We start from the raw sequence: 24,958 nt of genomic DNA, 5'->3' as shown, positions 1-24,958 counted from the left end.
GCCCTCTGACGCTTCCGTAGCGAGGGGGCGGGGCCCGGAAGGGAGCAGGATGGCGGCGCTGGACAGTGACAGCGAAGAGGACTTGGTCAGCTATGGGACGGGCCTGGAGCCGCTGGAAGAAGGTGCGGGCCAGATTGGTCGCCGGGGTCTGTGGCAAACAGGTCCAGGATCCGGGGCAAAAACGCCCAACCCCGTGCCGGGCCTCCTGTGGCCCCGGGGTTAAGGCTCGCTCGCTACTGGTGTCGGGAACAGCGGTGAAAGAAGCGTGCTCGGTGCTTTTGGACTGCCCACGCTCTGGAGCGACGGATGAGAGAGACCCTGAGGGGTGGGAAACAGAAAGATGACGAAACAGGCTCGTTGGAGAACTGGGGGGGGGGGGGGTGGTGGTGATGGTCAGGCAATGTCTTCCCTAGGAGAGGACGTTTGAGCTCAGACTTGAAACAGAGGGAGGAACCAACCATACGAAGATCTGGGTAGGAGAGCATTTCAGGCAGAGAGAACAGCAAGCTCAAAAGCTCTGAAGTCAGAGCCAGTTTGACAAATTGAGGGTCAGGCAGGACTGCTGTGGGTGGAGCCGACGACGGCAGCAATGGGAGACTGGCAGAAGAGGGTGTCAGAGGCGGAGGCAGGGGCTGCATCTTACTTGGTATGTAAGGGTGTTTGGATTTTATACTGAGTGTAGGACAGTCATTGTGGGGTTTTACACAAGGGAGAGATGTATATTTTTAAGATTATTCTGTTCTCGATTTTGAGAATAGACGGGTTGGCGGGGGTGGTGTGGGCAAGAGCCAAGGAGAAATATTAGCAAAAAGCGGTCTGGAGATGATGATGATGGCTTGGACTGGGGTGTTAGCAGTGGTGGTGGTAAGAAATGGTCTGGGTAGAGGTACACATTGAAAGCAGAGCAGACTGGACTTGCTGCTGAGATGTGGGGGTGAGGGCAAGATGAGGCAAGGTTCTTACCCCTGTTTCTGGTCTGATTCCTTAATGACTTGATTTGTTCAGCAATGTATTGAGTACCCAGGAAGGACTGATAGCAGTGCTAGCCCTGTGGGTAGGACAAAGGGAGCATGGGGAGCATGGTGGGTAGGAGTTACTTGCAGACCTCCTGTTGGTGGGACCTTTTTTTTTTTTTTTCTTAATATATGTATTTTTGAGAGAGTTCAAGTGGGGGAGGGGTAGAGAGAGGGGAGACAGGGGATCTGAAGCAGGCTCTGCACTGACAGGCTGACAGCAGCAAGCCCAATGTGGGGCTCAAACTCAGCAATCCGGAGATCATGACCTGAGCCACCCAGGCGCCCCTGTTGGTGGGATCTTATTTGCCACCCTGACCGCATCCTGCCAGGTTGGTTGTACTTCTGGAGCATTTCTACTGAAGACCCTTCCCTACCAGCAGTTATTTAAAAAAATTTTTTTTAACATTTATTTTTGAGAGACAGAGCGAGACAGAGCACGAGTGGGGGAGGGGCCAAGAGGGGTGGGGGAGACACAGAATCCAAAGCAGGCTCCAGGCTCTGAGCTGTCAGCACAGAGCCTGACACAGGGCTCGAACTCAAGGACCTCGAGATCATGACCTGAGGTGAAGTTGGACGCCCAACTGACTGAGCCACCCAGGCGCCCCTCCCTACCAGTAGTTCTAATCATCAGAAACTTTTGCCAGACACTGGCCCTACTTTTACCCTCTGCTTACAAAAGACAGAGGGACACTAGTCTCCTGAAAGCTTCTTATGTGCTTAAGACAGCCCTTGCATTTCTTCTAAGCCATCTCCGTACTTCACTCAACATCCTCAGTTCTCTGATATGTTCAGTTTAAAGTCCCTGAAACCCCAATTTGTCAGAGCCTTTCTCGAAGTATGGGACCAGAGTGTGGGTAGAACAGGGCTACCATTAGTGTGTTCTTCATTCTAGACTGTAGTTTTTTAATACAACCTAAGGTCACGGTAGCTTTATTGGCAGGCGTATCACCCCATGATCTCAAAGAATTTGTTGACAGAGATCCTGTATTGGAGGAGTTCAGATCTAGTCGAGCACAAAAGTACAAGGTTTGCAAGTGCTAAATTATATGATATAGACAGGAAACAACCTCCACAAGCTAGCAGGGAACCTGAGAGGGCCAGATGGGATTCCTTTTAAAACTGGTTCGGGTTAGCTATGCAGAAAGAGGGCAGGGGTTCGACCTGCATGGGTGGAGGTTATTACAGCCGTGTTGGGCAGCTGTTTATGCATTTCTGTATTTCTCATCTCACACTTGTTTCCTTGTGAGTGACATATTGTAAGCATCAACTATTTGACCTACGTTTTTCCAGTTCCTCCTCTTTGATGATGCACAGAATCTGAAATGAAGCCCAATGGCCTAACCATGCTTTTGAAATGAAAGGAAGGGACATTTGATTTGTCGATCTCCCCCCGCCCCCACCCGGGTCTAAAAGTCACTCTTTAACTTCTCACTATTAGAAGTTTTTGAAGATTGAGTCATTGTTTCCCAAGCACTTTGAAGTTTAAATGCACTCAGTACATTTTACAGTATAGCATACTAGACCAATAATCACTTTTACTTCCTGCTTTGAAGTTTTAGTGACAGGTTAGACAAACATTGGTAGAGGAAGGACTCCAGTACTTAATTAAAGTTGCTGGCCCTGATGGAAAAGTTTTCTGGTTAAGAGATAGTGGCCAAACTGTCACACACAGACCCACAGGCACAGAGGCCCTCTGGCCTGGAAGGAAGGGGGCACCAGAACTTACTTACCCTCATTAGATACTTCTACTTGGTTCTGGATCATCTCTGGCTCATCCTGTACCCAGATTAAGTTTAGGGCGATTTTCCTCCTTGAAGCTATGGCTTTCCCACTTAAGACTCTCTGTGGCTCCCATCACCCATAGGGCATACCACAGACCCTGAAGCACTGAGTGCAAGGTCCTTTGCACTATCTGCCCTTCTAGTTCCATCTTCTGCCCCTTCCCTTACCTCTAGTCAGTCTAGACTACTTTTTCAGACTTACGATTTATTGATTGAGGCAATGCCTCTGTTGGGAATTATATCTCTATCAGCAGCTGTCAGATTCTGCTCATGCTGAGGGTGACTGTGATGTTGTGGTCCTTGTACATTGTCAGAAGAGTTCTTATATATTCAGCTCTCCTCTGCGTGGCTCTGAGTGCCCTGGAAACAGGGACAGAGTTGTGTCTAGTTTTCCACACCCAGGGTCTAGTACAGGGTTGCTTCCATGGTGAGGGATAGTATGGCTGGTATCCCTGGCTTGGAGGCAGAGTTGAAATCTGATTTCAGCTTTGTGTTTATGAGCCGTGGACTTTAGGGTTGTTACTTAATCAGAGCATGCTTATCAGTTATGAAGAATGAGATAATATGTGTAAAAAGAAGGGCTGTGTTGTTATTAGCAGCACTAATTACAAGAGGGCCTGGCCACAACGCCACCTCCTCCCCGGAGTTTTCTCCTGATGTGATTAGAGGTGGCGCCTCCCCCTCAGGAGCCCTGTGGGACCCAGCTGGCCATGCTGGTCGGCCCTCATTATCTGCCGCCATAGGTTCCACTTAGCTGTCTGCTGATCTTATCTCCCCTTCCAGGTTAAGAGCACCTTGGGAACAGAGCAAGAATGGCACCTCGCGTTGGCAGGGTGTGCCCTCTCTCACCTTAACCCAGTAGTTCTCGATCGGGGATGATGTTGCCCCTCAGCGGATGTTGGCCGTGCTGGGTGGGAGAGCAATGCTTACTGGCATCTGCTGTTACGGGCCAGGGATGCCGCTAAATCCTACAGTGCACAGGACCGTCCCACGGCACAGATCTATCCTGTACAAACTGCCCATAGTGCCGAAGTTGAGAAACCCCACCTTAGCCAAGAATCGTGCCAGGTGCACATGTAGTAGTGGATTGAGTGTGACGCATTTCCAAACACTGGAAATCTTGGATCATGGGACCCGAGTTGTAATTCAGTTCCTTAGAGTGAAATGAAATTGTAGCTGATATTAACTAACCAAGCTTCGCTGTGACCAAACACTGTGCTCACCTCTCTGCCTGTGGTGGGTCCTCCTCAGCACCAGCCTACCAGATAGGTTCTGTTTATTGCCCTACCTTTACAGTCGTGGAGGCTGAGGTGTGGAGAGATCAAGTAACTTGCCCAAGTTCACAAAGTAGCAAGGGTAGGGGGATTTGAACCTGGATGTCTTGATCTTCCAAACCTCAACTCTTGACTGCCCTGCCATGGGTTATACTCCAGAAATGATGTAAAGGCATCACAAGCTACTAGTAAGAATGTAGGACTATGAGGCTAGAAGTTCCTCTGCTTTTTGTTCCATCTTCCAGAAGTAGTCACTGGCTTAATTATTGAAATAACAGGGACACATGGGCTTATCTACTGTACATAATAATAATAATAATGGCAGCCAGTATTTTAAGTGCTTACTGTGTACCTCTTCTTGCTAAGCACTTTATAGGCATTATCTTATTCACTTTGCATAACAACTCTGTGAAATAGATATTACTATTCGTGTCACCCCCATTTTACGGATGAGGAAATCAAGGCATAGAGAAGTCAAGATGACTGAGGTCCTGGTCCTGGTAAAGATGGGGTGAAAGCGTTGTGACCCTCAACTCTGTGCCTTTAACTATCATATAACTTGCTTTCTGTGTTGAATGTTTGAAAGTAACTTGATGGTTACTTTTTATTTTAAATAGATTCAGAATTCTGAATCACAGTGGATAAAATTAACCAGTAATTTGTGACACAGTACCTGAAAGTGTAAACCTAAGGAATTTTTAGACTTTATTAAGCTCCTTTCCACTATGTGATGTAGCAAGCCAGCCCTTTTCAGCAGAGCAGGAAAATGATTAATTTGAAAGAACAGTAACTATGGAATCAGGAGATTGCCAGGAATAAGGACACATTTGGGATTTGGGGAGAATGGGCAACACCAAAGGACAAACTCTGGGCTTGGGATGCTGTGAAGTTCTAGAAGAGATACAGAACTGTTCCTTGTGTCGCGAACCTTCTCATGCCCTGTGCCAGCCCCGCGACCTGCCTCTGGCATTGCCAGTAGAGTTTATCTCCAACGATTGGAACCGCCCCCGCCCCATATAATTCAGTTTATGTGATGGACTTTAGTGGGAATCAGGCCATTGGTGCCAAAACGTGTGTCTAACAGAAATAAGAAACATCTATAATAGCCTTAGAACTATAAAGAAGCTTGATACAGTGTGTTACTTTAGAAACTACATAAGCTAGTAAAGCCTAGGAATAAAAAAAAAAACTTAATTAAACTTGTTACACTTGAAATTACAAGAAGTAAACAATTCAGCATGTTTAAGAAATGACACTTTCCCTAAATTTTTTTCTAATCCGCCACCTGCTTCTCTCTCATCAAAATACTTTTTTCAGGTGAAAGACCAAAAAAACCAATTCCTCTTCAGGATCAGACTGTCAGAGACGAAAAAGGAAGGTATAAACGGTTTCATGGGGCCTTTAGCGGAGGTTTCTCTGCTGGGTACTTCAACACTGTTGGCTCGAAAGAAGGTATGATTTTCCTACGTGTAGCTATCATATCATATCATATCGCTGAACTATTATAAGATTCTCCTCCTCTTCCACCTCTCCCTTTTTAAAAAAACTTCTTTAAACACTTTAATACACACACTGTAGACTTTTGTGTTCTTTCAAGATTTGGCATGTTTTCAGAGTCCACTGGTATGTTGTTCATTGGTTACAACCTGAGAGTGAAAGTTTTCTTTCACTTAAAAAAAAAAAAAAAAAAAAAAAAAAAAAAAGATATATTCTCACCAGATGGTTAAGTGATGATAATGACTTCCGTTTTATACCATCGCATCTTGCCACACACAAAATGCTGTCATACACATTCCCTCAGGTAACCATTGTCTCCCGCGTCTTAGTGACTGAGGAAGGCAGGTGTCATAGTTGCTTTGTAGGTGAGGCCACTGAGGGTCAGAGCCGCTCTCTCCTGGCACTGGGGACCACAGCATGCTTGTCAGTCTATGCTCTCAACCTGAAGAAAAATCAGTTAAAAATTTCATGTTATGCAATATAATGGATTCTGCATTGTTTAAAGTCATGTATGCTTTTTAAATGTTTTCACACAGAAACTGGAATGACTTTTATGTGCCAGATAGGAAGGGAAGAAGAACTGAGTAACTCATGTAGCAATTGTTGAGAACAAAATGGGACACGGTTTTATATATACACAATAACTTGTATAGAACAATAGTAAAATAAAGATGAGAAAAGCCATGTAAGAAAAATAGTTGGGGTAAATAAGATGGTTTAAAGTTCAATATCCAGAATGTGTAAAGAGCAGTTCAATGAGCAAATGACCACAGTATCTGAACAGTTTACTCCAGAGGAGATAGAAACGCTGTATTTAATATTCAGCCTTATTACTAAGAAAGGCAAAGTAAGGTAACCAAGGCACTATGAAATTAGCACACTTTATTAAAATGTTAAAAGTGGCAGGAGGGTTGGTGACGAAAGAAGTACACTAATACGTACACTAATACGTTGCTGATTGTTGCGATTATAGCTGTGCCATATATTGTAATAAGACCAGCTCAAATGATTGTCAGGAAGACTGTGATACGTTCATACCCTGGAGTATCTCTTTACCATTAGAAGGACTATACAGAAATCGGGCAAAGACTATAGAAATCCAAAGTGGAGGACGGCAGTGGCCTAGGAGAGCTGATCCTCACTCCCGGATACCTGGGGGTATCTCCCAGGGCTGCCCAGAAACCTGCTCCACCCACTGACCAAGAGTAGATCTGCCCCATACTCCTTAGGTCCACAGGACTCCTGTAGGAAATCAGAAAGGAGGTGTGTCCCTCTCAGAGAAAACTACAAAAGTGTATCGTAGAGGGTTACAGATGCATTTGACCTCCAGGCCATTCTCACCGTATAGGCATGGTACATGCTTGGTGACTATGGGCAGGGAACCGGCGTGGTAGTTATAGGACCCAGGGGTTTGATGGAATTGGGGGTGGTATGGGCATTACCTGTCCTTAGACTGGCCAGGTTGAGTCCTTGGGCCAGGGCACCCTGAATTTGCCTGCACTGCTTCTGTGACTCGGTGCCAGCCACCCTTTCACAGCTGACTCGTGCCCCTTGATGTTATGTCTTCATATGTTAACAAGTTGGTGTCTGTTGCTGTCCTCTTGGTCTCAGAGTGGTCCTGCCTTTTAAGGTGACCTTGCATCTTTTGGTTCACATCTACTTGGAAAAAGAATGTCACTTTCTTTTCTCTCTCTCTTTTTTATTTCAAAAAAAATATTTTTAATGTTTATTTATTTTTGAGAGAGAGAGAGTGAGACAGAGAGTGAGCAGGGGAGGAGCAGAGAGAGAGAGGGAGACACAGAATCGGAAGCGAGCTCCAGGCTCTGAGCTGTCAGCACAGAGCCCGACGCAGGGCTCGAACCACGAACCGTGAGAACATGACTGGAGCCGAAGTCGGATGCCTAACCGACTGAGCCACCCAGGCGCCCCTCTCTCTCTCTGTTTTTTTTTTTTTTTTAGAGAGAGAATGAGGGAGTGGGGGAGGGGCAGAGAGAGAGGGAGAGAGAATCTTAAGCAGGCTGCATGCCCAGCGCAGAGCCCAACTCTGGGCTTGATTTCACGATCGTGAGATCATAATTTGAGCTGAAATCAAGAGTCAGATGCTTAGCCAACTGAGCCACCTACGCACCCCATCTCCACTTTTACTGTATAATTTGATTTCTCTTGGTCCTAGATTCTTAGGAGGAAACCTATCCACTGAGTTCTGCCAAGAGTTGTGAGCATTAATAAAGTTACGTTGTATAATTATCTCTACATGAGCAGTGAGATAGAAAGTAGCTAAGGGTTTGTAGGTACTGGGGGTTTCAAGGACATAATTGCATTATTTAATTATTTAGTAATAAACCAACATACCATCTATTATCATACTATTCTAAATGCTTTTCTTTCAAGGATGGACACCCTCTTCCTTCGTGTCTTCGCGACAGAACAGAGCAGACAAATCTGTTCTTGGTCCCGAAGACTTCATGGATGAAGAGGTGGGTGTGCAGAACCGGAATTGCCTGTTAGCCAGTGGGATGCGTGCAGCGCCTTAGTCTCCCCAGAGGGTTCAGGGTACGAAGGCTTCTTTGTTTGCGAGGCTTTTTCTTTTAGGAGTTTGGACTAGAGTGCTCTGTACCTCAATGGATTCTTGTTCACTGGAGTAGCATCTTATGCTGGGGCCAGTTTCTAAAGTTAAGGGTGGAGAGGAAAGTCGTTCACAGGCAAATTTCCTTGAAGAAGCCCCAGTTGCCCCAAAAGTGCAGTATCCACGGAGCTGAGTCCACAGCCTCCGACAGTAACTTTGTGCACATACCGTTTAAGGAACGGTGAGCGACTAGACCAGTTAGGAGTCAAAGGGAGCCCTGTGCAGGCACCTGGGTACCTCATTAACACAACGATGACTGTGCACTTCTTAGGGGTAAATGGAAGCTGGGGGGGGGGGGGGGGGCTTGTCCTAGGGCCTACAGGGTGTGCTCCATATTTTTTTAAAAAAGGTTTATTTATTTATTTTGAGAGAGAGATACAGCATGAGCAAGGGAGGGACAGAGAGAGGGGGAGGCAGAGAATCCCAAACAGGCCCTGCATTGCCAGCGCAGAACCTGATGCGGGGCTCGAACTCCCCGGCCGCGGGATCATGACCTGAGCCAACGGCAAGAGTCGGAAGCTTAACCAACTGAGTCACCCAGGAACCCCATGCTCCATTTTGCTTTAAAATTAAACCTCTGTTTCCTTAAAACCTAGTCATGGATTCATTTGTGATAAAGAAGAAATAGAACACTATATTAACATCCTTTAGGTTGCAGGTAAGAGGCAAGGGGAGGTCCCCTTCCTATTTGACTAGCATAATCTATATGGAAACATGACTCATGGAACAAGAAGCCTAGATGTCAGCGAGGCCCCGTGTCCTCTCTTCTCAGCCATCTTCTGCATGTCAGTTTGTCCTTACATCAACCCTCCTTGTGGTCCCAAGGTGGCTACAGTAGCTCCAGATGGCACATCCAGGATCACATCACCTAGTGGAAGGAGGGCTTTTCTTTGTATCTTTTCTTGAGAGCAAGGAAACCATTCCCATAAGTCCTACCGTGGATCTTACCTCACGTCTGCTGGGCAGATTGTTTTACGTGCTCATTCTTAAAGCCATCCTTGGCAGTGGAAGTGGGATCAAAGGACTGGCTTAGATAAGATAGGAACCCCTATTGCCTAACTCTCCCCGGGCCCCAGCATACACACCAGGACACCACTGCGGGAGTGCATGGTGGCACCGAGGGGGCCGGTGTCTGCACAGCTTCAGGGCTCTGTGAGGAAAGAGGGAGGGCATAGGCTATCGGAAAGGCAGCCAACAGGAAATGCAGAAACACTTAAGGTAGCACGTACATGCTCAGGAATGCTTGCTGACTGTGACTCTGAGATTTGCCCCCTGCACTTTGACCTTGGAAATATTGTCTGAGGCAACAGTTACTTTCCGTAGAAGTAATTATTGGATTTTAATTACTTCTTATCTTCCTAGCTTGGCTGTGCCTCTTGTGGCCTCACTGAGTGGCCGTCGTCATGCCCTGTCCTCGGCTACCGGCCTTAGCTTTTGTGAGGGTCCTAAAGGCAGATATAAAGTCAGCTGCTCCACACACACATGCAAACACACACACACACACACACACACACACACACACACACACACACACAAGTCAGCCGCTCCACTGATGCCTAATTTGGCTGTGTAGTTTTTTTGTTTGTTTTTTAAAGTTTTTACGTATTCATTTATTTAAGTAATCTCTGTACCCAACATGGGGCTCAAACTCACAACCCCAAAATCAGAGTTGCATGCTTTTCTGACTGAGCAAGGCAGGCATCCCATCAGTTGTGTGGTTTTAACTTTTTTTTTTTTTTTTAAGAAATAAAGCTACGTGATGTATTATGGTTAATCACTTACCAAACAATGTAAGTAATTCTGTTTGAATTTTCTTTTAAAGGATCTTAGTGAATTTGGGATAGCACCTAAAGCAATTGTCACCACGGATGATTTTGCTTCCAAAACCAAAGATAGAATACGAGAAAAGGCCAGGCAGTTAGCAGCTGCTACTGCCCCCATTCCTGGAGCTACTCTGCTTGATGACCTCATAACACCAGCAAAGTGAGAAGAATTTTGTTCTAACTTTTGTGATCTTGGCATCTGCTTTGCATATACATAATGATCTTAATTACAGGTAGTTTGGTTGCAAGTAGGAGAAGCCTAGCTTGAGTGCAAAAGGGGGTTTTGCCAAAAGGATCTTGTGCTTTTATTGCATGGCGTATTCTAGAGCTCCAGTGACCAGCTCTGCTGCTGGGGCTGGTGGAGGCTGGTGAGCTGTTAGGAACTCGGGTGCCTTCCCTCCCACCCTCCCTCAGAAGCCTCAAGGGCTCTCTCCGGTCTGCCTCATTCTTCCCTCTCTTTCTGCATATCTCCTTGTTCTGTTCCTGGGTTGTGTGGCCTGATGTGGCAGCCTCAGACTCATGGTTTCTTAGGCCCCAGGCTTGACAAGGACCATTTAGAGCCCCCAGGTGTCCATTCCAAAGGCCCAGCAGAGAGGACACGGATGGACTTCCCCAGGTTCGGTGTGCACCCACGTCCAGTGAGCTGTGGCCAGAATGGCAGGGCCATGTGGTTCTGATGTGCATGGGGGTGGGCTGTGTTTCAGGGCTCGGGCACAAGTGTGTGAGCTGGACAGGGACTCAAAGACTGCTGATTTCTTACTATCCTCCAGTATTATAAAAGGAAGTTCACGTTCAATGCCTTGATATCCTAGATTATCTATTGGTTTTGAATTGCTAAGAAAAATGGGCTGGAAGGAAGGACAAGGAATTGGCCCTCGAGTAAAGAGAAGACCTCGCCGACAAAAACCTGGTATGTATATTGATTGTCATCAATTCTGTAGCACACTTTTTAATGGCTACACGTTTCGGGAAATGAAGCTGCCGGGCAAAGTAATATGCAGATACAGTTGACTGCATGCAGTTGAAAATCCATGTATAACATTTACTTGTTTATTTTCAAGTACAAATTATATATATATATATACTTATATAACATACAATGTTATATTTCCACATGTTACTATTGACTTCCTAAAAACTTATCTGCTTAATAGCCTACTGTTGACCAAGAGCCTCACTGATAACATAAACAGTCAATTAACACATATTTTATATGTTATAGGTATTAAATACTGTATTCTTACAATAAAGTAAGCTAGAGAAGAGAAATTATTATTGAGAAAATCCTAAGGTAAATATATTCACATTAGCTCTACTATAAAAAGTCTGTGTGTAAATGGACCTTTGCAGTTCAAACCTGTGCTGTTTAAGAGTCAACTGTATTTTTTTTTTTAAATTGAGTACAGTTGACACACGATGTTACATTAGTTTCAGGTGAGCAGCGCAGTGATTGGACAAGTCCATAGGTTCTGCTGTGCTCACCACAAGAGTAGTGGCCATCTGTCACCATACAGCGCTGTTACAGTACCATTGACTGTATTCCTTGTGCTGTGCCTTTTATCCCTGTGACTTATGCATTCCAGAACTGGAAGCCTATATCGCCCACTTCCCTTCACCCATTTTGCCCATCTCTAAGTCCCCTTCCATCTGGCAGCCATCAGTTTGTTCTCTGCATATATATTTATATGATTCTGCTATTTGTTTATTCATTTATTTTTTTTTTCTAGATTCCACATATGAGTGAAATTTGTCTTTCTCAGCCAATACTTAGCACAACATCCTCTAGGTTCATCCATGTCACAAATGACATGATCCCATCCTTCTTATGGCTGTGTAATATTCCATGGGATATTTAACTATACCCCATCTTTCTTATCCACTCGTCTATTGATGGATGCTGACGTTGCTTCTATATCTTGGCTATTGTAAATAATGCTGTAATAAACATAGGGGTGTGTGTATCTTTTCAAATTAGTGTTTTTGTTTTTTCCTTTGGATAAATACCGACTAGTAGAATTTTTAGATCATATGGTATTTTTATTTTTAAATTTTTTTAAGTTCATTTATTTTGAGAGAGAGAGAAAGTGCTGGTGAAGGAGGGGCAGAGAGAGAGAGGGAGAGCGAGGATCCCAAGCAGGCTCCGCATCGCCAGCACGGAGTCCAATGTGGGGCTTGAATTCACGAATCGGGAGATCATGACCTGAGCGGAGGTTGGATGTTTAACCGACTGAGCCATCCAGGCACCCCTATTTTTAATTTTTTGAGAAACCTCTGTATTGTTTTCCACAGTGGCTCTACCAATTTCCATTCCCAAAAGGTCACCTGTATTTTAAGGCTTTCTGTGTGTCATGCGTAATAGCATTGTACTAGAATTGTACTAGTTTATATTTCTGCTAGCACCATGTGAAACTGTTTCCTACTCTTATCAAAACTGTGTCACAGTTTAATAGGATTCTTTTCTATTTATGTCTTACCCTTGGTCTCCCCAGCCAGAGTACGAACTCTTGGAGGCAGTAATAATTTCCTTTGGGTTCTCTGTGGCCCTGGGACAGTAGTGGTTAGTCACTGAGCACATTATTGACAGAGTGTGGGTGGGGCAGGGACTGGTGGAAAACAATTCCTGAGTGATCAGTCTCTGACCCTAAAGCCGTAGTACCTTTCATAAGTGCTGTCATGGACTTCTAAAGAATGTCAGCAAGTTAGATTTCCATACTTTTAGCTGCTCATGACTAATGTATTTGACATCTCTTTTATAGATCCTGGAGTAAAAATCTATGGCTGTGCATTACCCCCTGGAGGCTCTGAAGGATCCGAGGTACTATATGCAAAGGCTGACCTTGAATTTGGTATAGTGACACCTGTTAGTTTATGAACGTGTAATTTTAGGGTCAGAAGAATTTTAGAAATCAGTCAGATCCCATTACGGTGAAATACCCCTACCCTGAAACTGTCTTCATGTCAGAGAATGTATTCAGCAACATGTCCTCACCATACATGTCCAAGGTCTGTTCAGATTCTTGAGTATCAGGGACTCAATTTAGCGATTTGTAATAGTGGAAATGAAAGTTTGGTCATTGTTCTGTTTGGAAGTAGTCATTTGAAAATAGTATTTTATAGGCTTCCTTTGCACCAGTCAGTGACTCACCTCCATTCTCCTTTTTCCTCGTGGTTAAATAGGATGAAGATGATGACTATGTGCCTGAAAATGTGACCTTTGCACCCAAAGACATCACACCTGTGGATTTCACACCTAAAGATAACGTGCATGGACTGGCTTACAAGGGCCTGGATCCCCACCAAGCATTGTTTGGAACTGCGGGAGAACATTTTAATCTTTTCAGTGGGGGACCTGAGGGAGCCAGCGATCTCCTTGGAGAGATTGGGGTGAATAAAGGAAGAAAATTGGGAATTTCAGGCCAGGTAAAAGTTTCTGTTTCATGAACATGGAACCATTGACAAATGAGAACGCTTTCCATATTATACTATATCTATAGCAGTCATTATTCATTGACTATGCGAAGACTTTGAGGTGGTTATGTTTTCCTTACGGCCTTTTCTGAACACGGTTCAAGCACACCTTCCTGATTTTAATAGGTACTGCTGAGATCCTGTGACCTAATGTTCTTTAAAAAAACATTTTTTTATGTTTATTTATTTTTGAGAGAGAGAGAGAGAGAGACAGAGCATGAGCAGGGGAGGGGCAGAGAGAGATACACACACAGAACCTGAAGTAGGCTCCAGGCTCCGAGCTGTCAGCACAGAGCCCAACACTGGGCTCGATCCCACAAACCCCGAGATCATGACCTGAGCTGAAATTACGAGTCTGACGCTCAACCAATAGCCACCCAGGCATCCCTCCAAATTTTTTTCAAACAAAAAGTAATCCTTGTTGGAGGCCATGTCCACAAAGGTTAGAGGTTCTTACAATAGCTATTTCAATAGTGGTGCCTTGAGATCCTGGTCACCAGCACTGGCCCCAGGCCACAATGACCAGAAGATGAATATTCTGCCTTTCTGCTTTTGGAGGCCCTGTTCTCCTCCCACACTGATGCTGGGTGTGTTCTCCACGCCTTCCTTCGCTAGGCCCCAGACCTGTAGCTGCTGCTAGGCCTGGAGGACAGCCCCAGCACTGGAGGATGGCATTCACTTCTGGTCACTGTTTCCAAGAGGACTTGAGTGTGTGTGTTAATCTGGTCTCCTGCTTCCCTTCTCTCTTGGTGATCTTGCAATGCTAATGTGGTCTGTTCAACCACATCCTTAAAGGAGCTTTATTCTTCAGTGGAGACATGCTCTAAAACCTGTCATTGCTGTTTGAAACCTTGTTTTTGAAGGCTTTTGGTGTTGGTGCCCTGGAAGAGGAAGATGATGACATCTATGCCACAGAAACTTTATCCAAATATGACACCATTTTGAAGGATGAGGAGCCTGGAGATGGACTCTACGGCTGGACAGCACCCAGGCAGTATAAAAGTCAGAAAGGTAATTCCATGGACCCTCAACCAATGGTAGGACCAAATGTCAGGGTATCAGGAAGAAGGGATTGCAGAATTGATAACTGCAGTGTCAGCCTCGGTAGAGTTGGGGGGTGGTGGCCAGAGATGGAGGGTGAGAAACAAAGTGGAGAGAAGAGAGGCCCCGTGTGGGGGGGTAAGACAGGAGGTAGACCGGGTCGGAACCAAAGCCAGCTGTCAAGACAAGGCCAAGGTGGGGAGGAGGAAGAGGTCTGGAATCAGGGAAGGAGCGAGTATGTGGACAGGTGCTCGTGCTGCAGGTCAGAGGTGGCACTGGGTCAGAGGGAAGCCCAAGAAACTGGGCAACTGGCCAACATAGGCCCAGCAGGTCAGAAGGCCAGGTGCGGGACCTTCGGTGTGGGACCTTCAGCAAGAGGGAGCTTGGTCCTGGCACCCAGCCTGTCTCCTCACTTGAGTCCCTGGTTCCTGGGGGGCTCTTGTTGGGCTAGGAGATGGACATGTCTTAACACAACTTAAATTTCAAGTCAGGGTCTGTAGTGACTCAGATCCTGTGGTTCTTTTTTGTTTTATTTTTTGAGAGAGAGAGGGTGCAAGTGAGTGAGGCACAGAGAGAGAGAAAGAGAGAGAGAGAGAGAGAGAGAGAGAAGTGGGGCTCGCCCAGGGCTCATGTTTTACCTGAAGTGGGGCTTGAGCTCACCTGACGTGGGACTCGAACTCATGAACTGTGAGATCTGTGAGATCATGACCTGAGCTGAAGTCAGATGCTTAACAACTGAGCCACCCAGGTGCCTTTAGATCCTGTGGTTCTAAGTAATACTTCAGTTTTTCTTTCCAGAAAAGGTGTAGTGTAGGGAGGAGACAGTTTGGAGCAGATGTTAGTAGCATGTGATTTGGAGTCATCTGACTGGATTTGGATCACAGCTGTCTACTGCCCAGCAGTGGGACATGGGGCAAGACTAGTAACCTCTCTGGGCATCATTTGTAAAGTGAGGATCAGATCCGCCCTGAGGGTCCTTGTGAGGATTAAGTGGCATAACTCGGTGTTTGGCATGGTACCTGCCCAAAGACTGAATAAATAGTACCTACTCTTCTCTGGTTATAATGATAACAAGCACCTAAATGAAGTAAGGAGGTGATTGCTGAGATAAAACAGTCTACAGAGACATTTTTAGATGAAATTTGATCTAATTCCTGTACAACACAGCTGAAACATACATGTTGAAATCTAAATAATCCGAGCATAACTTCCCTAAAGGATGCCTATTTTGCATTTCTGGAAGGAAAAGAAGCAGGCGCAAACCAGTTTTTAGAGGTGGTGAGCTTAGCGACTGTGAACACAAATTCTGAGACAGGCTGCCTGGATTCCAGCCCTGGCTCTCCCCACTTAGTAGCTGTGGCCTCGGGCATCCTTGCCTGGACAGTGGGCATGACTGTGGCACACCCAAGGAGATTTTAACGTACATGAAGGGCTTGAGACCTGCCTGGCACACAGCATGCACTCTGAGTGTTCGTGGCCTCTGTCATGATCGCCAAAAAACGAATCTAGGGTTTCACACAAATGCTGGAAGAGGGTGTGCCCAAATGTTCGTTGATGTCACTTCTTCCTTTTGGTTACCTAGGTTTTCAGAATCTTCTACTAAGACTATGTATGATTTTTATAACTTAAAAAGATGTATGTTAATGTGTTATAATATATTAATATTACAGATTACATTAACATGTTAATTATTGATCATATTGATTATGGCAATATATTGACACAATACTATATGACTAACATTATCAGAATATATTAATTATATAATAATTGCTAATTTATCATACATATTTAGATCTGTCTCCTGGGTCAGATCTTTGGCTTTTCCTTTATACAACACCTTTGTGCTAATTGAATCCTACCCTTCTCCACATCAAGCCTGAGCTGCTAACTTTCCCCGATCCCCCCAGACTCCCCTTATCCCCTCTCTGCCGTGGCCTCCTCATCTCTCCCACCCCTAGACACAACTTTCTATACTTTTGGCCTTAAGGTTTTTCACTGAGTGAATCTAAATTTAGCCAGTCTTCGTGGTTGATTTTTAAATTATTCTTATTTGTTTCCATGATCCATACAGCTATAATAAATATTCTATGGCTCTGTCTTGATGCACATTTGCGTTTTATTTCTTCAGAATAAATTCACAGAAGTAAAATTGCTGGGCTTTAGATGAATACAAAATGCCAAGAGTCTGAAAGATGTTTTTTGTTTATTTTAATTTAATTTTAATTCCAGTGTAGTTAACAGACAGTGTAATATTAGTTTCAGGTGTACAATACAGTGACTCAACACTTCCATTCATCACCCAGTGCTCATCATGACAGGTGCACTCTCCTTAATCCTCATCACCTATTTCACCCCTCCCTCACCCACCTCCCCTCTGGTAACAATCAGTTTCTTCTCTGTAATTAAGAATCTGTTTCTTTATTTGTCTCTCTTTCTCTCTCTCTTTCTCCTTTGCTCATTTGTTTTGTTTCTTAAATTCCACATATGAGTGAAATCCTGGTATTTGTCTTTCTCTGACATATTTCACTTAGCGTAATACTCACTAGCTCCATCTGTGTTGTTGCAAATGGCAAGATTTCATTCTTTTTTATGGTTGAGTAATATTCCATTGCACGTATGTAGCACATCTTTATCCACTCATCTCCCCGTGGACACTTGGGCTGCTTCCATAATTTGGCTATTGTGAATAATGCTGCTATAAACATAGGGGTGCCAAGAGTGTCAAAGTGAATCTCAAATTACCCCACAGAATTTTAGGAACTTCAGAAGCTGGTACAAAAGTTCAACGTGAGTTGAAGTGCAAAGAATGATTTTGGTGAGGAGGATAGTTATAGGGCTGTGCTGCATTGTAAGTGGCTGAAGACTTAGGTCCCACCTGCCCCAGGGCGGCTATGTCTACTTCAGGACCACACGGCCCTTGTGTAAGTGCTCATGGTAGTCATGCACAAGGAGCTTTCGGCTACAGAAAATGCATTTCGTGTATACGGATTTTTGCCATAACTGCTATGCTCAGGAAATCCCCGAGAATCACAGAGCCCCTGTCTGTGAGGTTGTCTCCACAACCAGTGGCCAATCCCTGGCTCCCAGTCCGAGGGCATCGGTCATTCTGTTTTCTGAGTGATCTTTGGTGATCTTTATCTCTTCTTAGAATTTCGTTTGAGAAAAAGACAGAAGTACCTTTTAATTTGGACTGAGATTAGATTACAGGCTGGCCTGTTTGCATTGTCTTCTGTGCCTTATTTGGATAGTTGCTAAGGAAACTGGGGAGTAGTCTTCCCCTGGTTCTTCACCTGGTTTTAGAAATGACTCTCTTATCGTCAGGATTTTACTTTTATCCATACTTATGCTCTTAATGTTTTTTTCTTGAGATCTTTTACTCCATAGAGTATACTCTTTGGTACACCTCACCTTAGGTCCTCCTAAGCTAGGCTTTTTCTCTAAAAGCAATATGGAGGTACTTGTCTTGGAGAGCCGTGGCCTCACATCTGGGGCAGCCTAATCAACGGAGGGTGCCGCGGCCCCCTAATCAACGGAGGCTGCCGGTGGCTGAGTCAACAGAGGTGTGATGGCTTTACGTGCCATTCTTCCCTCCCCTTTACTGCTATCTCTGCAAGATACCATGTATGACTTGTGGTATTTACGTTCTTGGAGATAAAAAAAAAAAAAAACAACTGACGTCTTTTGTCCCATTCTAATCTTCTCTGCTTCCGGAATTAATCGATGACATCATTTTGCAGAATCAGAGAAAGATCTTCGATACATTGGCAAAATTTTGGATGGATTTTCCTTGGCTTCTAAACCCTTATCGTCTAAAAAAGTAAGGAAAACAATTTTGTTTATTTATTTATTTTATGCTTTAGTACTTAAAATATTCACTGCTAGGTAACCTGAGTTATTACGTTAACAACTGAAAAGTAAGTGAATTCTGTTTTCAGAAAGCAACAGCATAATTATTAGTGATTGTCCAGGAAAACACATTCTGCATTAGAAATGTCAGTAACCACTTTGTATCCAAAATATCTAACTGCTAATCTTTTTTTTAAAGATTTTTTAACATTTATTTTTTGAGACAGAGACAGAGTGTTGAGTGGGAGAGGGGCAGAAAGAGAGGGAGACACAGAATCTGAAGCAGGCTCCAGGCTCTGAGCTGTCAGTTACAGAGCCCAATGCCGGGCTTAAACCCACGAATCACGAAATCATGTACCTGAGTGGAAGTCGTTGGATACTTAACCAACGGAGCCACCCAGACACCCCTTTTTAATTTTTTTTAATGTTTATTTCTGAGAGAGAGAGAGAGATAGAGACAGAGCACAAGCAAGGGAGGGGCAGAGAGAGAGGGAGACAGGAATCTGAACCAGGGTCCAGGTTCTGAGCTGTCAGCACAGAACCCTATGTGGGGCTTGAACCCATGAACTGTGAGATCATGACCTGAGTCAAGGTCGGATGCTTAACTGTCTGAGCCATCCAGGTACCCCTAAATTGCTAATCTTTAAACAAATTTTTTAATGTTTATTTATTTTTGAGGGAAAGAGACAGAGTGTGAGTGGGGGAGGGGCAGAGAGGGAGGGAGACACAGAATCCAAAGCAGGCTCCAGACTCTGAGCTTTTAGCACAGAGCCCGACGTGGAGCTCGAACTCATAAACCACAAGATCATGACCTGAGCTGAAGTCTGATGCTCAACCGACTGAGCCACCCAGGTGCCCCTAAATTGCTAAGTTTTTAAATCCAAGTTTTAAGTAAATGGTTATTTCCATTAAAAAAAGAATTACATTAGAAACGGTGGGAAAATGGAATTGGTATAATTCCAAGGGCAATGTAACTTAAGGAAAAGTAGAAAATTTTAAGAAGTCAGAAAAGCCCCCATTGCTGCCTCCTCCCGAGTGCAGGGAAGAGTGTTGGCTGGTGTGGACAGGGTTCCTCGAACTCCTTGTCTGGGCAAGCAGAAGGAAGAGAGTCTGTGTGCATGCGGGTCAGGTCCCATGGAGAACTCCACATGCCTTTCCAGATAGTCCTGTTTTTTCGTGAGGTCATTGTGCAGCTTGGGCCAAGTGGTAATTTGTCTCTGACCCCCATCAGAGCCACGTGCCCACAGGCGGGCATCACTGGGTGATGGTGCTGGCAGCTCAGGTGAGGCTCCTGGCCATTCGCCTTGTTGGCAACCCTTTTTTAGATTGCTCCATCCTTTAATTTGCTCTCTGTTTTTTAATTCAGCAAACGTCTGTTAAGTACCTCTGTGGCTTGGCCCGTGGTTCTTCAGAAGAGGGGAGGCCAGGGGCAGTGCCGCCTGAAACACCACATTCGGTGTTACAGCAGCTTTGATTTGTTTAGTCGTGAAAATGTTATAACAGCGAGCAGAATATATTCAGAACAGCTTTGGGCACATGGTAAACCGATACTATTACCAGAAATGTCAAGTAACGTCAAAGGACGATGCTAGTTTTTTACATGTATGAGAGCATAAAAAAGGCTGAGAAGTACTCGCTTGACTCAGGGCTTGAGGACTCACTTCCTCCAGGACTAAGTCCTGGCCCCCAAGGACAGCCTATTCCCGTGGGGGTGCCAGACGCACAGATTCACTGCAGTGAGGCAGAGGGCTGTATGTGGGGAGACAGACATCGGGGGTTCCTGAGGTGCAGCTTGCTGGAATAGCGCTCCGCGTGGGAACAGTTCAGAGAAGGGCGATGTTCACCTAGCCTTTCACAGGCAAGTATTCTACATATGGGCTCAAAACCCAGCCTCTTTATCCAGAGGCCAAACAGAACGTGATTTAGCAGAGGGAGTGGGATGCTTTGAATCCAGTGGAGGATATTAATAAGAGTTGTGGCCACGCACCCCCTCCCCTTTCTGCCATGCTCCTCTGGATCGGGTGTCGCGGCCTCATAAGAGTGTTTGCCGACTGATCTGGGAGTCCGTATGTTCAGAGGAGGTGGTTGGGCTGAGGCGATCAACAGTGAGATGTCCTGGCAGTGACACTAGCATTCTGCTGCAGACTGTCACTGTGCCGGGTGCTTCCCTAGGCTGCGTGCTTCAGCCACCTGGGCTGCTTGGGAGACCCCGCCTGGCGCCAGCTTTGTGGGGTGGGATGCGGACGTCACTGTTGTCAAACCCTCTGTGAGCCCCGGAGCCACAGCCGGAGAGCATTCGATGCTTCACTGGTTACGGAGCTCAGGGTTTCAAGTAGCGGAAAAAATCTAGAAAATGGCTTAAATGAGACTGTCCATAAATACATGTTTGTTAGACTCAGAGCAAGGGAGACCTTTCTGTGCAGTAATTTAAAAGTGCGGTATAGGGGCACCTGGGTGGCTCGGTCGGTTAAGCATCCGACTTCGGCTCAGGTCATGATCTCACGGTCCGTGAGTTCGAGCCCCGCGTCGGGCTCTGTGCTGACAGCTCAGAGCCTGGAGCCTGTTTCAGATTCTGTGTCTCCCTCTCTCTCTGCCCCTCCCCTGTTCATGCTCTGTCTCTCTCTGTCTCAAAAATAAATAAAAGTTAAAAAAAATTAAAAAAAAAAAAGTGCGGTATACTTTCTTTTAATGTATCTGTTCTATCATCATCAGTGCCTGAATTTCTCAGATATATTTCAATTTCAATTCAGTCAGCTTTTGAATTAAAAATACCTCAGATCAAAAAAGTAAGTCCTGAAACTCTACTTTGGAACTGAAATGTAACCAGAAAAATAATTCTGAATGGAAAAATAACTTATTTAAAGTAATTATGTCTTTTCTAAGCCTTGAGTCGAACTTTTCTAAGTTTTCTAATTTATAGTAGGCCAGTTCTGCATGTGGGCCGATACGTTGCGTTACCTACTGTCATCTTTCTTGTCACATAACGCATGCATATTGGCATCTGTCTGCAGAAGTGGGCAGGGGTAACATTCAGGATGTGTGGCCATTGGAACAGTAGAGTCCCGGTGACCCTCCAGATCCAGAATGGATGTTGGCTAGACATCTGGAGAGGCTGTTCCCAGTGCGACCCTCCTGCTGGATGTTGGCCTGGCAAGGGCAGGGTTCACAACACTCATGGGTTTTGGGTTCTCTTGGGTAAGTCAAACATGGTCTTCTTACAGCCTGTCTTTTCTGAGTTTTGTGGGTTTTTTTTTGTTTTTTTTTGTTTTTTAAGACTTACCCACCACCTGAATTGCCGAGAGACTATCGACCGGTACATTATTTCAGACCTGTGGTAGCTGCAACCTCAGAGAACACCCACTTAGTCCAGGTATTGTCAGAGTCAGCTGGGAAGCCAATGCCTGACCCAGGGACACACAGTAGGCACCAGCTGAATGCCTCCAAGCGGGCGGAGTTGCTGGGAGAAACACCCATTCAAGGTATGCGCCACAGAGATTAAGAACATTACATTGATAGTAATTGGGGTTATCACAATCAAAACGGAAAGTTGTTTTCTCAGTGACACTTGGTACATGACTGAGTATTCCCACACTGTGAGAACAAAATTGTTCCTTGTGAGCAGCACACGTAGCAGTGTGCGTATCCTTTATTTCTTAAGACTTGTTTTCTAACACAAGTTTGGGTTGTGCCATTGAAATCGCAGCTCTTGTCTTAAGCTCAGTGGTTTTCAGACTTGTAATAATTGTCCAGGAATGTGGTGCAGATCAGGGACGCCGGTGCCCTCGCTGTCCCTGCACAGCCTGAGAATGTGTGATTTTTTTCCTCAGGGGAAAGGGGACTGTAGCTCTTTCCCGAAAGCCTAAAAGGGACGAGTGCATCTGAAAGTGTGGACAAGTGTGGAGAATCCCCTCTAGGCTGGCCCAGAAAGACCCACTGTGAGAGGTGAACTGGGACTTGCCATTCGGGAGCCCAATAGATATATCAAATATAACAGACCAGAGCGGAAGTCTCGGTTCCCCACTTCCTTTTCCAGGCCCGCTCTTCCTCCGGTCTTCCCCTTGTCAGTGAATGATGCCACTAGTGATCCGCTGCTTAGACCAGAACGTAGGAATCCTGATTCCTGCCCACCCACGTCCATCAGCAGGTCCTTTCAGCGCTGTCCCCAACACACTGGGGATGCCATCATGTCTCTGCCTTTCGGCTGCTTCCAGCCTGGAGTGAGCGCCCACCCTCTTTCGCCCAGACTATTGCAGAGCCTCATTATCAGCCTCCTTTTTTCTTCCCATCTGCAGTCCCTTCCCCTCAACAGCAGCCGGACGAACCGAATGATATCACTGCCCTTCTTTAAACAGTCCAGTACTTCTCACATTGAAGACAAATGCAGACTCCCCACCAGGCTACGGGATCCAGTCGTGCCTTCTTTTCAAGCCATATCTACTCTCCCTTAACCCCCTGAGTCTAGCCTTGTGATCCTGCCTCCCTCCCTCTGACCCTGCCCACCGCGACGTGCCACATCGGGGCCTTGATGTTCGCCATCTCCTCTGCCTCCGCTCTTCCCTTCTACTTCGGCTTCTTTTACTTAAGTCACCACAAATATTATCTCTTTGGAGGCACCTTCCGGGCTTCCCCTGCCCCCTCACATATGCTAGTGATTCCCTGCTCCCCCTCCCAGCCCTCACCTCTAGGCCCCCTCAGTCATGTCAACCTGTTTCCTTCATGGTCTTCCTCTCGTAGCCATCCTCTGGTGTTGTTGACTTTGGGTTTCTCTAATTTCCATGCCCCCATGTAGGGGAGCAGGACTTTGTCTCCGGTGTCCTCCCGGCCCAGGACAGTGCTCAGTGGGTGCTATGACAGGAGTGAATGCCGCAGGGGCAGCTGGCTCTGAACCAGGGCTTGTGCCCGGTGGGACTGTGGAGGTGGTGGCCTCCTCAGGCTGGAGGTCCGGAGCCCGGGATGTCAGCTTCCTTGTTCTAGGACCACTCACTCACCTGATAAACATCCAAGTATTGACCTCCATTTTTGCCAACTGTAAAATAGGAGTCATGTTATTTTCACTGTCTAGTTCCCAGGGATAATACGAGTACAGATGAAAAACTAAGATACTCTAATTATGTACATTTGTGATATTGAACATGTACGTACCACAGAAATGTCACTGTGGTTGTCTTAGGGTACTTTTCATCTCTTCCATATTACTGTTTTTTTTAGGTTCATCTACTTCAGTGTTAGAGTTTCTGTCCCAAAAAGATAAAGAGAGAATCAGAGAAATGAAGCAGGCAACTGACCTTAAAGCAGCTCAACTCAAGGCCAGGAGTCTGGCCCAGAAGTCCTCAAGCAGCAGACCCCAGCCTTCCTCTCCGGACGTGGGTTCCTGCTCGTGGCACATGGCATTGAGTGGTGGGACAGCTGCCACGAGAGCCAGCAACTTCAAACCTTTCGCGAAAGATCCAGAAAAGCAAAAACGATATGAAGAGTTTTTAGTACATATGAAACGGGGTCAGAAAGGTGGGTGCTGGGCCTGGGTCTCCCACCTCTCAGCCAGCGGAAACAGTTTTGCCGTTCTGGCCCTTGTCCCAGATTGAAAGTTGAAGTACCCTACTCCGCCGGTGTTTTGCTTTGTCCTGCTGCAAACAGTGCAAAGATTTTAGTGCCTGGCTCTTGACCTCAGAAAGTAGGAGCAAGCAGCTTGTGTTTCTCCATATCTCAGGTCCCAAAGATAGCTGTTGACGTAGAGAACATGGCTTGGCAGTGGCAACTGCTAAACTACAGACCATTTACTGTGTGCAGATGCCTGCCTTCTGTAAGTGTTGCATTTCACACCAAGAGAACAAGGTCATCTCCCACTTTGTCTTAAAATCCTAATCATCCAGCCCTAAATCATGGCCTAAAATTTGATTTAAAAAGGTAGTTGGCTGTTGAACCATTACAAGGGGGGAAAAATCACTCTGTGATCTACGGAGTAAATACAGCCAGACTGAGGAGAGGGATTACGGTTATTCGTAGCAGTTCTCGTGAGCGTCGTCAGCAAATCGGAGGGGTCGGTTTTCGAAAGCAGACCTAAGAACCCACCCCCAGTGTTTATTTATGAAATTAAAAAAACCCAAAAGTTAGAAAAAGGAGTGTTTTTCTGCCAAGACTTAGGAATATAGTTAGGATGAACTTATCACTGTCCCGGAGTGGTAGCAAGTTCCTGGCTTCAAAGATTTGTTTTGTCTTGTCTTGTTTTATTTTGTTTTGTTTTGTTTTGTTTTGAGAGAGAAAGAGAGAGGGCGCAAGTGAGCAAAGGGCAGAGAGGGCGGGGAGGCAGAGAGAGAGGATATAGCTGGGTTCACCCAAAGCGGGGCTCATGTTCACCCGAAGTGGAGCCTGAGCTCACCTGATGCGGGACTGAAACTCACGAAACTTGAGATCGTGAGCTGAGTCAAAGTCAGATGCTTGACCGACTGAGCCACCAAGGCGCCCCTGGCTTCGAAGATTTAACTGAGCATGAGTCCCAAAATGTTTTTCTCTGTTCTGTGTGGTAGACAGAATTCAATAAAAGCATCATGTTGAGGGGGAGACGATATAACCTGACAGGTACTCC

At 45.6% G+C, this 24,958-nt stretch overlaps 1 protein-coding gene and 1 long non-coding RNA gene across 4 annotated transcripts in view; one reads left to right on the top strand and one right to left on the bottom strand.

Moving 5' to 3' along the window:
* GPATCH1 (G-patch domain containing 1) overlaps window positions 1-24,958 on the top strand; it is a 39,397-nt gene continuing 14,439 nt past the window's right edge. For 2 of the 3 annotated variants that reach the window (XM_060650920.3, XM_060650919.3), the window contains exons 1-11: window positions 1-122; window positions 5,389-5,523; window positions 7,960-8,045; window positions 10,017-10,177; window positions 10,830-10,927; window positions 12,774-12,832; window positions 13,195-13,437; window positions 14,349-14,496; window positions 18,267-18,346; window positions 21,650-21,854; window positions 23,584-23,880. In XM_060650920.3, coding sequence (XP_060506903.3) covers window positions 50-122; window positions 5,389-5,523; window positions 7,960-8,045; window positions 10,017-10,177; window positions 10,830-10,927; window positions 12,774-12,832; window positions 13,195-13,437; window positions 14,349-14,496; window positions 18,267-18,346; window positions 21,650-21,854; window positions 23,584-23,880 — 1,585 coding nt within the window. In that variant the 5' untranslated portion in view covers window positions 1-49. Of the gene's footprint in view, window positions 123-1,261; window positions 1,346-5,388; window positions 5,524-7,959; window positions 8,046-10,016; window positions 10,178-10,829; window positions 10,928-12,773; window positions 12,833-13,194; window positions 13,438-14,348; window positions 14,497-18,266; window positions 18,347-21,649; window positions 21,855-23,583; window positions 23,881-24,958 lie in introns of those variants that run through there. The other variant, XM_060650921.3, reaches the window with a different exon arrangement.
* Window positions 5,752-23,763, bottom strand: LOC132690470 (uncharacterized). The gene is made up of 2 exons (XR_009615414.2): window positions 23,661-23,763; window positions 5,752-6,010 (listed from the first exon to the last, which is right to left on the bottom strand). It is a non-coding gene; the product is annotated as an uncharacterized LOC132690470 (long non-coding RNA).

The sequence above is a fragment of the Panthera onca genome, chromosome E2 (genome assembly GCF_046562875.1).
Source record: "Panthera onca isolate mPanOnc1 chromosome E2, mPanOnc1 haplotype 2, whole genome shotgun sequence".
Lineage (NCBI taxonomy): Eukaryota > Metazoa > Chordata > Mammalia > Carnivora > Felidae > Panthera > Panthera onca.
This window is presented reverse-complemented; position numbering and strand designations above follow the sequence as displayed.